This window comes from Leptidea sinapis, chromosome Z (genome assembly GCF_905404315.1).
Source record: "Leptidea sinapis chromosome Z, ilLepSina1.1, whole genome shotgun sequence".
Taxonomy (NCBI): domain Eukaryota; kingdom Metazoa; phylum Arthropoda; class Insecta; order Lepidoptera; family Pieridae; genus Leptidea; species Leptidea sinapis.
The window spans coordinates 12,761,952-12,775,664 of NC_066312.1; the positions used below are offsets into that span (position 1 = coordinate 12,761,952).

The following is a 13,713-nucleotide window of genomic DNA, read 5'->3' on the forward strand; positions in this document are numbered from 1 at the left end:
AGACGATACGACATAGGTATCTCCAAAGAATTTCGCCGTACTAAATATCCGTTACGATTCTGTGAATTCTCTGGTATTGCAAGCCCACATTCAGGACGGCGGTGATAACATCAGGTGAGCTCGTTTGTTCTCTCTTTGTAAGTAACGTTAAGAATACCAATTGATTCACATTCACTGTTTAAATCCTTTTTTTAATCCTTCTAATTTAAGGCATATGAACTGCAAACAAATAAATATTTCTACCTACTGGAATTCGAACTCGGGAACCTCTAGCTCAGTAATCAGGGTCTCTAACCATTTAGCTATAGTATTCTAAAACAATAGCGGACTTACAAAAAAACTTGGTATTAAGTTATACCTGAGAATAAAACATGAATACTTACGCCAAATGTTTAGAAATAGACATTTTAATATGGATTAAGAAGACAAACGAGCGTACGGGTCACCTGATGGTAAGTGATCACCACCGCCAACATTCTCTAGCAACACCAGAGGAATCACGGGAGCGTTGCCGGCCTTTAAGTAAGGTGTACGCGCTTTTTTTGAAGGTACCCATGTCCGGGACGATACACGGAAACACCGCACAAGGAAGTTCATTCCACAGCTTTGTAGTACGTGGAAGAAAGCTCTTTGAAAACCGCACAGTGGAGGACCGCCACACATCCAGATGGTGGGGATGATATCCTAACTTGTGGCGTGTCGTACGAATTCGGCGGCAGGAATCAGGTTAAACAGCTCTTCGGAAAACTCCCCGTGATAAATGCGGTGGAAGACACAATGAAGCGACGTCTCTACGCAACGCCAAGTGATCCAGCCGTTCACAGAGCACTGGGTCCCCAACAATTCGAGCTGCTCTGCGTTGCACGCGGTCAAATGGATCGAGCTGATACGGGGGTGCGCCAGACCAGAGATGACAGCAATACTCAGAGTGATATAATGTGGGCCGGCTTGAAGTATTGCCGTGATCTATGAATGACGCCTAGCTTCTTCGAAGCCAATTTGGCTTTGCCCTCCAGGTGGCCACAGAATTGGCAAGTATTTACACCCAATATTTTTCTTATGTTTGGTTTATTCGGGCGTATCACGTTTCCTGCGTTTATTTTCAAGGCAGTTTGACATTTGGATAACTTCAGAATTATCAATATATTGAGTGTTGTCAGAGATATAGTTAACATTTTACATATTGTAAGGCCATAAATGAGAAACAAAATCCGGTTCGATGTAAGGTCAATAAATTCAAGTAAATGCAATCTGTGTACCAGTGGGAGGCTCCTTTGCACAGGATGCCGGCTAGATTATGGGTACCACAACGGCGCCTATTTCTGGCGTGAAGCAGTATTGTGTAAGCATTACTGTGTTTCGGTCTGAGGGTGCCGTAGCTAGTGAAATTACTGGGCAAATGAGGCAGATAACATCTTATGTCTTAAGGTAACGAGCGGAGCTGTTGTGCCGCTCAGAATTTTTGGGGATTTTCAAGAATCCTAAGCACCACTGCATTGCAATGGGCAGGGCGTATCAATTACCATCAGCTGATCGTCCTGCTCGTCTCGTCCCTTATTTTCATAAAAAAAATAGTGTAGTCGCAAGCGACTCCGTATATCATATTAAATACTAAATAGATTTACTTACTACTTGATCCCTGCGAAGCTTGTGTAACTTCAAGGCAAGCCATCCATTCGGTAATACTGATTTTAGAGTCATGGTTTACATCGCAGTACCTCGGTAATTTCCGACCGCATCTTCTAAGTTGTTCCATGTTCGATATCAATTGATGAAAAGATTTCCACTCTCGCCTTTCTAGCGCCTTATTTTTGTCTTTATCCAACATCACGTAGGTCCAAGTCGCCGCTTGCTCTTCCTTCGAAGCACCCCACTTCACCATTTCACTAAAATTACAATACAATTTAAGACAAACGTGGCTTTTAACTGTCTTATTAATAAACGCGGGATAAAGCTACGCCAAGTTTAAAACTACCTTTCCCTGTCATGTAATTCTGTAGTGACAAAGACAAGGTAAACACGTAACTTCACGCTTATTAATAAAACCAAAATAGATTTCTTCACTATAAATAACAATGTTTCGATGTTTGTCTGTAACATTGCATTTATTTGCACAGATTGTTTTATGATCACGGGCATCAAGCTTAATTTATAAGTAAGGATTATCCTTTTTTTTCTCATACTTATTTTCTTTATTATAAAAAATCAGTTCTGTAATATTTTTTTAGAAGAGGAGGATAAATGAAACCATCACCTGATGGAAAGTGATCACCGCCGCCCACATTTTCTTGCAACGTCAGAGGAATAACAGAAGCACTGCCGGCCTTTTAGAAAAAATTACGCGCTTTTTTTGAAGGTGTCCATGTCGTTTCGTCCTGGAAACACCGCACATACAAAGCTCATTCTCAAGCTTACTTGGACGTGGAAGAAAGGACTTTGAGGATGATAGTAAGTTTATGGCTTCTTGAGCAGAGGTGGAAATGGGTGACAGGGATCTGGTCAAACAGCTCTTTGGAGCACTCCGCATGGTAAATGTGGTAGAAGTGACGACTTTAGGCAACAAATGATCGGGCCAGAGTACTGGATACGAGACTATTCGGGCAGATCTACGGTAAACGGGATCAAATGGTTAAAGCTGATACTGGGGTGAACCCGACGACAGATGAGAACAATGTTCCTCTTCACGAACTTCTTCCTTCCTCGAACAATGGACCTGAGGGATAAATAGCGCCAGAATGTGGGCCGGCTTGAAGTAGCGTCTCGCTCTATTGAATATCCCCAGTTCCTTAGCCAGTTAAGCTTTGGCTCCCGTAGTATTGGCAACGCACAAGTACAGTAATAGGCCCTATCTAAATTTCAGTTGCCTTTTTCGGTTATGTTACCTATAGTTCGCTGACAGGCACTTACTAGAGTAAATACTAAGGCGACACCAGCCTATATTATCTTATCCATCAGATGTCATTATATTATTGTTAATAATTACAGGATTACGAGATTTACCCTGGTCCAGTTCCATTGATAGAAGTAGCCATCTTCGAAATAAAAAATCTCATCAAATCTCGAAGAAATATTGTTTTCATAGGTTCCGGACATCCTGAAAATGTCATACAGGTTATTTTAAATTCAGTTAAATATGTTAATATAATTGTTAAACAATATTATATCAAATGATGTAGTTGATTACCACTACCACGTGACTGTGTCACGGTGTACTTTTTTTTCGAAAAGCTATAATTATAGGGAGTATAAAAAATATGAATTAGGCCTTAATAATATTAAACTCTTAACCAAACCTCTCATAGGACTGGCGTGTTGTGGCGCTGAATCGCAATCGGGTTTTCTGTCTTTAACAGAAGACCCTGGGATTGGTTTCCCCGTGTCTTGGTGGACGCACCAGCAATAGCCGGTGGAGCGATAGCACTGCGCTCGCGCGTATCTTCCGTCACCAGTACATTCTGGTACGTACAACACGGCACTTCCCGCTTTCTGTAACGTGAAGTAGTAGGAATTTATATAAAACATGTCCTGTAGGTATATCATAAATACAAAAAATATACATTTGGTTCGCGTACAAAATATTTACGAACATCGTGATGAGTAGGTAATATTGCAATATTGTTTCGCATTTTAAAACAGAATGCTATACTTATTGCTTACTTCTACTACCGCAACACAAATATTCATTAGGATTTTTAACCTAGGAAATTTCGTACCCACATACACTGGAAATATAAAATTAAAATTGCAATAATTAGTATCAGCCTTACATTCTTAAAGTTTCAATTAGAAACCCAATTAATTCGCACAAATCTATAAAACAAATAATTCCCGAAAAGAATTGTTGTTAGTAACAATAAACAATTCTATTTACCCGTAACGTGTGCCCAGTAACGTCTTGTATTAAAAGTAAAATGTTGTATAAGTATTAGAAGTGAAATTTAAACAATTAATTTAAATATCATTCAAACAGAACAATAAGTAGAAGAAATGATAGGTGGAAGTAATTGCGGGGTCAAAATCAACCTTATTTAGGAATAGGAAGATTTTAAGTCATGGACGCTGTGTATATTATCCATTAGATGTCACAGTCGTTTTCAATATTGGATCACTACCAAAGAATATGTAATAGTACAAGTACAGAAGTCTCACTCCGTAAAATCAAACAAATAGGAACTCTTGTTGCCATACATAAGGTGTAATTCAGATCGCACAGCGCTATTAACCTACATGTTTATTCACCTAGAAATTGTCCTCTCTTTCTATCGCATGACTCTTGCCTCTTCTAACGACATTAGGGTTGTCTTCTTTAAGTACCTAAAACTGTACCTACCTAGTATAAGGTCAACTTATAAAAATAGGTCAGTTTTTTCTATAATATAAATAGGTAGGTACGTAATCGTAATTTTAAATCAATTTCGTTTCGTTATCAAACCTACATTAGTTGCAGATATGTATGCGTTGGAAGACCACGACATAGTCAAACCTACTCAAGTGTAGGATATAAATAAGTAGCTACCATGATTGGTAATTTCATTATAATGCTTAAAATAATTTAGGATCGCAATGAACTTTTGATAGGACCTTTTTTATGTTTCTCCATTTTTAACTGATCGGTCGGTGATGTAGGTGACGAACAAAGATCCCGCGTTCGTCCCAGCTCGCTCGAGAGTCCTCTTTGTAGAGGCCGCCGTGCGTACTTACGATTTCGACATACCTACACGATGAGTCTACATTATCTCTGGACGTGACGTCGATGACGTCACATCGTCGCTTTGTTCGGTGTGCTAAACAAGCATCACCAGGATATTATTATTAGTAAATAACAATTTATTTTTTCAGTAGGTATTATTAATGATTGATGTTAGTGTTGTGTTGTGGTGTTGATTATTATTATTATAATGATGAAAATACAATGAAAGAATGTGGGTTAGGTAAAAAACGTGTTAATTTTTCTAGCAGTACAAGTACAGTACTCAAAACAACAGAAACTACAGAATCATTATTAACAAAAGTCGAAACGTAGCAATTTAAAGTTCAAAAACAAAGGAGTAAAACAAACGGTAATGGAACTGCAACCCGTACTGATGCAACAGGTCAAGCGCGAGGAGGTGAAAGGGTTAACGGAAGGGGCTTCACGTTCCAGCGAGGTCCAGAGATAATGTGGCCGTGTATTTTAATTACGACTATTCACAATCCAGATTTTTATATCATACGTTAATCGATCCAGAACCTGTATTTCAAAGCGCTAACCTAATATTATAGAAATAGTAATAGTATATGTCCCATTCGTAAAAAAAACACCCATAACCTTGAAATACCAATCCGTCACCCCATAGATAGATTCATAGATAAAGTTGTTGCGTGGATTGCCTATTGAAATACCAAAGCAAAAAATGGATTAAAATTTCAATCTCAGATAGGATTATATATCACGATTGAATATATATCCATTAGTATAAGGTCGTTTTAGCATTATAATTAGTTCTGATAGTTTATTATATATATTAGTAGATTAGTTTCGATTTACGGCAATTATTTCTTGTGGTTCAATTTCAGTCTGGTTTTCTTTTAAACGTTCCAAATCCTGAAATTATTCTATTCATGTTAATATAATGAAGGTTTAATAATGTTTGCAATATTATGCAATCGCTTAAGCATTCACAGCAGTGTAATCACAGTCGCTTGCATTGTTTTATAATTAGGTATCTCCTGTAACAGTTATATCAAATCGCTAACGCACTTATTTATAATATTATGATTCTTATTGCTAAAATTAGCAAATTAACATGGACTGGTATATTTAAGGTTCGTTAACCAGGTGATAATGTTCATTCGGTAGCTGTTTATCTTGAACATGGCTAAGTATATTTGTTGTAACTGCTCCGTGAAATTGATTCATATTGACTGTACCTACCTGAATCGGTACCTAGGTTGTTCCACTAGATTGTTGTTGAGTTATTAAACTAGTGATGACTAACATGAACGAGAAAAGTTCACTTTATCGAATCGGTTTCACAACGACCGAATTTTTGTTTGATCTTGTAAAAATAAAAAAAAAACGTCACTAGATATAGTTTATAAATAGAAATAGTCTGTTGCCACAGTGCAGCGGATGTGTGTTGTATCAACGTCTTCACGTCGTCACAACTTAAACACATACAGTTTCTCGTTCGTTATCTATATGAAATAGGAATGTACGATAATACCTGCTCATCTAATACTGCTTGGCGATCTGTCAAACAGTCGTTCGCTTCGTCTTCTCTCAGCACGGCGCCGTCGGGAGCGAATGAATTACGCATTATCCCCGGCAGAACTACACATAGAAACACATAATTATTGTATTACTGTTAGTAATAGTAAGATCCATTCATATAATACGGTTTCAGTAAAGCTCAACACGACTGAGTCGCGACGAGCGGCTAGCGGCGCTTGTGTATATTTTCGTTACCTGTCTTGACAATCTGACTATTTAAAACGAAAATAATGTGCGGAACGAGTAGAAAAATTAGCTAATATTGTAACATGAGCTATACTATGAATGTTCACGCTAAAAGCGTCGGGAATTAGCCAGTACAAACAAACAAAAATTAAAAATTAAATGTTGGTAGGTATATGTGTGCCGTGTAAAACATTCATATGTATTTAGTATAAGCAGTTATTGTGATATTAGAAACACTCACTTCAATGTTATAAATACTTACAGATGATGATATAAAAATTTGACGGATTACTTCTAAGGATACTACACAACATATCCGCGACTTGATATCCGGTGTCGGCAGTTTGGTTATATTTTCAGCATCAAAGATAGACAGACTATACTAACGCCAACTAACTATACCTACTAATGCAATTTTATCAAATTAAGATTTGAAATTGGAGTTTAGAGGCCTACTACGAAAAATTTTAAATTGGTCGTTGTGTTTTCTTACGTAGGTCGTTTTACTCGAAATTAACTGATTTCGTATCCGTGTTTGATTGCTCATGACCACATTACGTGTTTTTGCTGACCGTGGGAGGTGATTTTTGAGAGTCGAGCGCTCCAATCGAAAGACAGTAAACAAAATTAAAAGGATTCTATAGGACATTAAACGAAAATTGTGATATTTTTTAAAACTTCAAACAATGATATGATGTATTTACTATGAAAAAATATATTTTTTTAAACTTGATAATATGTACCAAACACTGAAGCAGGATTATTAAATTAACACAATTTTTTATGGTGAAAAATTTCTGAATTTGACTTTACTTTTTATGTTTGGTTAGCTCTCTACCGAATAATTATTTTGAACTAAAATTTACTTCACTGTATAAGAATTTCATATTCTTGACTTAGTGTCATTAAATAAAATCACATATCTTAATTTTTTTAAACAAACAATAATTAATAATAAAATTTACATATAATAAAATTCATTAAACGAAAATTGTGATATTTTTTAAAACTTCAAACAATAATATGAAGTATTTACTATGAAAAAATATATTTTTTTAAACTTGATAATATGTACCAAACACTGAAGCAGGATTATTAAATTAACACAATTTTTTATGGTGAAAAATTTCTGAATTTGACTTTACTTTTTATGTTTGGTTAGCTCTCTACCGAATAATTATTTTGAACTAAAATTTACTTCACTGTATAAGAATTTCATATTCTTGACTTAGTGTCATTAAATAAAATCACATATCCTAATTTTTTTAAACAACGGAACGGCTGGACCGATTTGGCTAATTTTGGTATTGAATTATTTGTGGAACATAATTTCTATGAGAAAATTTATTGACGCACGGTTTGACAGTTCTGCTGTGAAACAATTTCATTACGACAGCAGGGTGCATATTTTACGAAGTAATTTTTGATGTTGTGATATATTATTGACAAATTTATATAAAAATATAATTTTATTTATTATATACAGAACAACGTCTGTCGGGTCAGCTAGTATAATAATATAATAGTAGCAGGTAAAATGTGTTTATAATGAAATATTTTATATTATTCTCTTTCAATTTGAGCGCTCGACTCTCAAAAATCGTCTCTCATTATCTCTGATTTTTTTTTATGCTTTATTAGAAGTCAATGGCTTAGATCGTTTATACGTCTAGATAGACAGTGACAACTGTGAAAACGTTGAAAAAAAATTGAGGTTGACATTAAACCTTTATTTTATCGCACACTAACACAAAATGACATACAAATCGCGAGTGTAAGACGTAGCGTGTCACGCTAAACTAATAAACCTGGCCTGTTTTGATTGGTCGTATAGCAGCAAGAGTCTCTAGGCTCTATCTAGACTTATATATTATCTAAGCTCCATGTATCTTTCAATGGAATTCTCGATTTTATTTTTTCGTGGTAGCCTCGGAATCAGAATGAGAGAATAAGCTGTACCATACCTGCGCTCGGGTCCGGTGGTGGTTCCTCTACATTATAGTCGGGTTCCGTTTCAGGACCGGTCTCTTCGTCTGCATTCAAGGACATGAAGAAACGGAGAGAGACTATATATTATTATTATGTTTGCACACGTATTAGCATACACGAACCAGTTCGTTAGTGATATTAATTAAGCTGGCTGAGTTATGGATACGATAATTATAATTTTTAAGCTTAGAGTGGGGTGCTCAGAATTTTTGTTGAAAGAAAAAACACACAAGCTGTGATATTAAATTAAATTAAACCAAACAATGCAATGTCAATGTGCAGTACAATCAATGACGTTCTAAACATATAGACAAATCACGACAATTTATTGCTACAAATTACATATTGCCGGATTTACTCCAGTTGTTTAAAATATTCTTGGTCAGTGAGCAGCAATGTAAAAAATTTATTCAGTTCAGGTTACGTATGTTGAATTTAGAGTGTGTTTACATTGTCTTTAAGCACAATTTTGCCGTTCCGCTATCAGACTGCGAATAATATGTCCTTATGTATAGAGCGTCAATGAGTACAATACACGTATATATGAGTTTCACTCACTGCTCAGTCTCCTGGCGACGGCGTGAGTTTATAATAAAAAAAAGAGAGAGTTTTGTGACAGACGAGCATCCTTGACAGGGTCGCATTTTCAGACAGACAGACAAGCGACGAAATAAGTCGTTTCACAGAATGGATTTCATTGAGGGACATCTTTAGGCAATGCTCGGTGCAGTCGGGCATTTTCAAATTAGTCAGATTCAGGACATCGATATAATATAAATAAGCCCAAGATACACAAGTCCAAACAAAAGATTCACTTAAAAATTGTCCTCCATTGCATAAATTAAATATTTATAATTAGTATGTCTATTAAGGCAAACTCTATCGCCTTAACGACAAGTTCACTTGACAAAACTACCTAAAAAGTGCCATGTGTTAAATTTAATGGAGCGGGTTATGTATACGAACGTCTCATCCAACTCCCGCTCATCATTACTAATTAAAACAAAAAATAATTACGATAATTATTTCTTCATTAAAATGCAATGTTTTTTTCAAAAATTGATTCCTTGACACACATGGCGAATTCTACCACCTCCCGCTCCGGTAACAAATGAACAACAAATAAAAACCGGCGCAAGAAAGTGTCCTAGTAATATTTTTTTGCGCTCGTTTTATAGGTAATAGTACCATTGTAATCATTAATTGTTAAAGACAATTATAATCTAGTCGGAGGCTGCCCTATTGTTCAGATAATCTGGAGTTGACTTATAAGATTTACTACAAAGCCACTGTCAATAGTCTGAACCATAGTCTTACAAAAGTAATGCGTGTGAGAGAAAAGATCTCTATCGGAGATACCTACAGCAAAATAGAAAAGCGAATCTATTTTTACTGTAACAATTTTTATTGGCAAATCGTAAATTCAATTAACTCATATATTAATATTAATATTATGAAAATTGAACCAGCTATCGTATACATTGACGAATGAAGATTGATCACGCTTTATCGGACAGTCAGGTCTATACGCGATTCTAAGACAAAGGTTTGGAAAAAAAAAATAGTAAATCTTCATACTAAAAACGTACACTTAGTCTGGCTATAAATTATTACATTAGAAAAAACCATTAATATTACGTTTGAATTTGGAACCTGTCATTGTTATTATTCATTAATTAATTATGCAGCCTAGCGAAACTCTTAGAAAAAAGCGATTGTATCAGATTGTATGAAACGTGCAACCATAAATAGATTGACAGATGACGGCTATAATCTTGTAAAAAACGGAGACAGCCGGAATCCACTACGTGTTAAGCAACAGTTCGTTTAGCCGGATTATACTTCGTCGCCAATAGCCATCCTGTAATAACTACTATTTCAAAATTATGTCAAAACACTCTCATTTTCTCACCAATTTCTGTTAAATGCTCTTGGTATATTAAAATAGAATGAGATGAATGTAATTACTGCAGAGAACGTAATATGTACTATGATAGCATTATACAAAGAATGCTTGGGGCCAAATAATTTTTTTTTGAACTAGTCATCCATTTGATATTAATCCCATGGTTGTCTCACCAGGCTCTTAAGAGGTACAATCAAATCTTCTCTGTTTGTGAGAGAAAAGCCATAATTATCTCTTGCCATCTAGGCGATACATATTTGACCTTGTGTCCAGGCAAAAGAACGCCTGCCGACGTGACGCAGACATTACATATTTAAGGTTCACTCTAATACGCGAGGGTTAATATTCCTACATGCAACTAGCCCGATAGTTCTATAGTCTAAACAGTACCTAGGACAAGTTTTGCGCAGGAAGAATTACCATAAAATAAGTATGAAAATCGCGACAATAATTCCAACTGTCAACTATATCTAGTACCAGTGCATATTGTATTCTGATTTCTGAGAAAGTAATGCTTTATTAAAGTACTCACAGTCCGGTGTTGGTGGTTCTGGGTTGGACAGAAGACAGCCAACCCACTCTGAGCGGGCTATTTCTCCATTGCCGTCGCCGTCACAACCGCGAGCCCATGCGCGTGCGCATCGTTTTGGTTTCACAACCTAAAAAAACATGCTATCATTAGAATTCAATGAAAAAGCAAATATTTAGGCAGCGATCTATATAGCGTACTTAGACTTTACTTACGTAAAACTTTAATGAGTGTAAAATTAACTTAATCTTTGATTTCGTTTTTATAGTCATTTGAGAGCTAACATTATAATAATATTCTTTTATTTCAGGCCAATTACGTCCCATAGTTAACATTAATTGATTATTCTAATTAAAAGTAAACTTAAAAATTAGGAATCCATCACGGGGTGTGGTGTCATATAAAAATTCATAATATTCATTACAAGTTCAATTTACATTTTGCTATTCACCATGTGAACAGATATCCATCGTTTATATATAGGGCTCCTGATATCAGATATAGCCGTGGGGATTTTATTATTTGAGCTGCGCAATCGACTCCAAAATGTCACGATTCTCGTTCTTATTACAGCGAAGAAGTCAGGGACCCCACCCTCAACGAACATGCCTGATGCGCTGCAGCATCTCGGAAGATTCATAAGGGCCCTGTATGTATCATTGTACTGGACCCTTACCCTTCTAAATGCTTTGTGTGTAAATGTTACCCACAGCTGACAGGTGTACATGCCTAGGCAGTAAGCTTTGAAGAGGGTAGTCTTTACATCCCTACTGCATTATGTTGAGCTTAATTTAAGATTGCCAATGCAAAAGTCAAGCTCGCGTTTTATCACACTCAGCCAAGTTTTATGTAACTAAAGTCTGAGCAAAGTCTAAATGCGCTTTATAGATCTCAGCCTTAATGTTCATCTCGTAGTTTGATGGAAGTGTATTTATATAGAGTTATTACTTATACAGAAGTAGTAATTTTAGTACAATGTTTTGTCTCATCGTACAAATCTCGTAACTCTTGAAAAATACAAAAATTTTGCATTTTGTGTGTAGTGCTGATAAAAATAATTATGCAGTTTTAAATAATACCAGTACACCAATTACATATAAACTGAATGGATTTTGATAATGAGTATATAAGTACTTCTAAAATGAATGTCTCGTTCAATAAAGGGTCATGCGTTAGAATTGATTAGAGCAATAAAAAGATCCTTGTTACTGGGAATTGTTTAAGACTGTCTGTTCAATTACAGTGATATGTCTATTATATTATGATATAAGCTTCCGCTCACAGCTTCGTTTGTGCGGCCTTCATTTACAAAACATTATTTGCTTGAATTAATATGATGTATTTTTTTAATAGTGAGACTATTGCAGTGACACTAAATACAAAAATTCAGTTACTACAAGATGGCATGACATTAGTGAAACTCCCATGCACATCGGTTCAGAAGTTTCTATAATTAATAGTTCGCATAGAAAAAAGTTATAAAAAATCATCTTTATACTATGAATTGTGTTTTTATCTTTATATATATAATTCTTGTGTGCGTGTGTATGTCACTGAACTCCTCCTAGACGGCTGGACCGATTTTATTGAAACTTTCTGTGTGTCTTCAGGTGGATTCGAGAATGGTTTAGATTCACAATTGAACTACCTCCAAAACGGCTAGACCGATTTTGATGATATTTTTGTGTGTTCCAGTGTATTTGAGATTGGTGTGTGTCTTCAGGTGGATTCGAGAATGGTTTAGATTCCCAATTAAACTACCTCCTAAACGGCTGGACCGATTTTGATGACTTTTTGTTTGTTTCAGTGAATTTGAGATTGGTTTAGATTCTCAATTACGTCCATATAATATAATTCTCCTGCTCATGTGTATGTTAGTGAACTCCTCCTAACGGCTGGACAGATTTTTCAAATTTAAGACGTGTGTACAGGACAACGTCTGTTGGGGCACTAGTATTTTTATATAAATGCTGTTTATGCCCATTAATTGATTTTTAGATTAAAGTTGAGCTTCTAAAAATAATGGAAGAAATTGCGCAAGAATCGCGAGAGGTTTGCAAATCTCAATATTAAATAATTTGTTACGTTTTAAAGTGATAACACTCATTTCTGGGTAGTACACACATAAAATTTTAAAATAAAATTTTATGAACGATGCGGGTCTCGAACCCGTGACTTCTCGCTATCCGTGTGAGTGCTCTTCCAACTGAGCTAAGCGTTCGAGTGACGTATCGTTGATAAATTCTTGTATGCTTTATTCAACTCTCACATAGATGAAGCCATTCACCTACAGGATGAACTCATTATTTGCATATTAGGAAATTGACTTGAGTTGTCGCTCTTGTTATATAAACAATTTGTTAGTAGAGCACTCGCACGGATCGCCAGAGGCGGCCTGTTCGAATCCCGCATCGTTCATAAAATTTTGTTTTCAAATTTAATTTGTGTGTCAATATTAGATATCAAGACATGGGATGACGGCCCTTAAGGTATGAATATGCTCGAATTTTTAAGACGAAAGGAATAAGATAGAATACCACAAGCTAACTCTGCGAGGCAAAAACTCTATAGCGAAGCGCATGTTGTGGAATGCCAGATATCAACATGATTCGGGGAATACAATTTTATTGTATGTACTCCTATATACATCCCTTCTACCTAGATTATCTCCTCGATTACCCTAGATTTACCTCCCTACATAGATTATGACAGTTTCTCTAAATGTATACGAATGGGCCTTAAACCATAAAATACGATTATTGATATTTTCGCCTGTCTGCTTGACCACCTTATCTCCAAAACAGCTCATGTTATAAGAAGCTTAAATAACGTCGGGTTTATTAAATTCTC

General features: G+C 35.8%; 1 protein-coding gene across 2 annotated transcripts in view; it reads right to left on the minus strand.

Annotated features, from left to right (window-relative positions):
• Positions 1–13,713, minus strand: part of LOC126979050 (SPARC-related modular calcium-binding protein 1) — a 37,108-nt gene that overhangs the window by 1,389 nt on the left and 22,006 nt on the right. The window contains exons 6-11 of one of the 2 annotated variants that reach the window (XM_050828230.1): positions 10,867–10,993; positions 8,404–8,472; positions 6,207–6,313; positions 3,294–3,486; positions 3,001–3,094; positions 1,630–1,886 (exon numbers count right to left, since the gene is read on the minus strand). In XM_050828230.1, the coding sequence (XP_050684187.1) occupies positions 1,630–1,886; positions 3,001–3,094; positions 3,294–3,486; positions 6,207–6,313; positions 8,404–8,472; positions 10,867–10,993 (847 nt within the window). The remainder of the gene's footprint in view (positions 1–1,629; positions 1,887–3,000; positions 3,095–3,293; positions 3,487–6,206; positions 6,314–8,403; positions 8,473–10,866; positions 10,994–13,713) is intronic. The other variant, XM_050828231.1, reaches the window with a different exon arrangement.